We start from the raw sequence: 1,932 nt of genomic DNA, 5'->3' as shown, positions 1-1,932 counted from the left end.
TTTTATATGGCTCGGAGAGTGAAACACCGCCCCCTTCATTCAACGAACCTCTCAACAACCAATCAGTGTAAACACACAGACGTAAACAAGGTTTTTGTCGCCACCTACTGGATTGTTCATTCTAACCATGTTACCTGTTCATTCATACAAAACCCGCTTTTAGAAGCTACCCTACACACACACAAATAGTCATGTAAACTCACAATCATTTTATCCTCAAAATATTCAGAAATGTGTTATTGTAACATTTTGATGTACCTAATGAATGGCTTCCTGTGTTCTATGTGAAAGAATGTCGGCTGCGCATAGCTGCGCAACCCTGATTTTACTCAACAACCCCACTGCATGTTGACACTTGACTGCGTCGGGAAAACAGCTGAGCAAAGACCAAACAACAACCATCTATCAGACTTTAGCTACTTATAGAAGTATACAATATGAACATTGACCCGTAGCTTTGACATGGCACTTGAGGAATATTCACAAAGAAGCTAGCTAATACAGTTAATGCGAAGAGAAAAAAAAACGTATTTGCAGCTTGGAAGAAACCAGGAAGATGTTTGAGAATTTCAAAGAGAGGTTGCAGACGGTGCAGCAAGATTTCACAACGGGGTTTGTATTAAAGCTACTTTTATAGCTAATGCTTCATTCATGGCCCTATGTCTTGTGACCCTGCCTGTTCTGACATTTCTGTATTAGCAATTTAAAAAAAAAACATCTACGTTAATTAGCTAGCTAGTTTCTCCCTCTTTGCCAGCATGGCTGAAAGGCTATCTATCTATCTAGCTGGATGTAACTGTGTGGGACGAAACCACCGAACAAGTTTTGCGTAACTAGCTAATACTAAACACAAAACACAGGCTGGCAGTAAATGAAAACCATGAATTTAGATGCTGACAAAGCTTATTGATACAGTTAGCTAACTACAGCTAGCTAAGTTGATTACATTCAGCTGACCATCATGTGATGGAAGTGAGAGAGACATTCTGGACTGGAACCTGATGCCGGAAGACTGAAGCAGAACAAGTCTCAGCCAATATTTATGGCTCCCTATATAGTGCACTACTTTGGGTTCTGGTATACATTAGTTCACTACATAGAGAATAGGTTGCCATTTAGGAAACAGACAAAGTGTCTACTGTCATCCAATGAATATTTACATTGCTGTGACGGCTGTCCCATATACATATACATGTTGTTTTACCTGCTCACATCTTTATAATTTCCCCTCAGGATGAAGACTCTGAGTGACAAATCAAAGGAGGCCAAAGTAAAGCAGAAACACAGGTAAGGCGGGCCTGTATCCATAGTGTCTCAGAGTTGGAGTCATAAAATTAAAAAAAGTTTATTTATTTACTTTATTTAACTTAACTGAGTGATCTAATATCGGGTTGGCCTTTAAGAGCATAATGAATATAGACTATATGGACAGAGAGGACCTGATCTTAGATCAGCACTTAAAGGCGCTTAATGAATACGGCCCAGGAGTACCAGTCAAATCATCCATTTACATCCACTTTCATTCTCTTATATCCTCTTCATAGTCTATTTCCCTTAATGACTCATTTCCTGTCTCTCAACAGACATGAACATCTGACACAGTTTTCTGCTGGAGTAGAACTGCTCAGTCGGTAGGTGTTGCTCTCATTGGATACAACTTTGGACCAGGCCCCACAGGTCTCTGGACCAGGCCCCACAGGTCTCTTTGGACCAGGCCCCACAGGTCTCTTTGGACCAGGTCCCACAGGGTCTAAATTAGTGCACAATATAGGGAATAGTGTGCCATTTGTGATGCAGACATTGAAACACTAATAAAACACAAGGCCTTGTTTGTTTCATTAGTTTCTTGTCTTTCAAAGGTACGAAGACACCTGGGTGACTCTCCACAGAAAAGCTAAAGATTGTGCGAAAGCTGGAGAGGTTTTTATGAAC

General features: G+C 40.6%; 1 protein-coding gene across 6 annotated transcripts in view; it reads left to right on the top strand.

Moving 5' to 3' along the window:
* The first annotated feature begins 208 nt into the window (after positions 1-208).
* Positions 209-1,932, top strand: part of dtnbp1a (dystrobrevin binding protein 1a) — a 58,034-nt gene continuing 56,310 nt past the window's right edge. For 5 of the 6 annotated variants that reach the window (XM_036935988.1, XM_036935980.1, XM_036935969.1 and 2 more), the window contains exons 1-4: positions 209-612; positions 1,234-1,287; positions 1,584-1,631; positions 1,860-1,920. In XM_036935988.1, coding sequence (XP_036791883.1) covers positions 557-612; positions 1,234-1,287; positions 1,584-1,631; positions 1,860-1,920 — 219 coding nt within the window. In that variant the 5' untranslated portion in view covers positions 209-556. Of the gene's footprint in view, positions 613-997; positions 1,078-1,233; positions 1,288-1,583; positions 1,632-1,859; positions 1,921-1,932 lie in introns of those variants that run through there. The other variant, XM_036935994.1, reaches the window with a different exon arrangement.

This window comes from Oncorhynchus mykiss, chromosome 2 (genome assembly GCF_013265735.2).
Source record: "Oncorhynchus mykiss isolate Arlee chromosome 2, USDA_OmykA_1.1, whole genome shotgun sequence".
In the NCBI taxonomy this organism is placed as follows: Eukaryota; Metazoa; Chordata; class Actinopteri; order Salmoniformes; family Salmonidae; genus Oncorhynchus; species Oncorhynchus mykiss.
The sequence above is the reverse complement of the archived record's forward strand: the minus strand, read 5'-3'. Positions and strand labels throughout refer to the sequence as shown.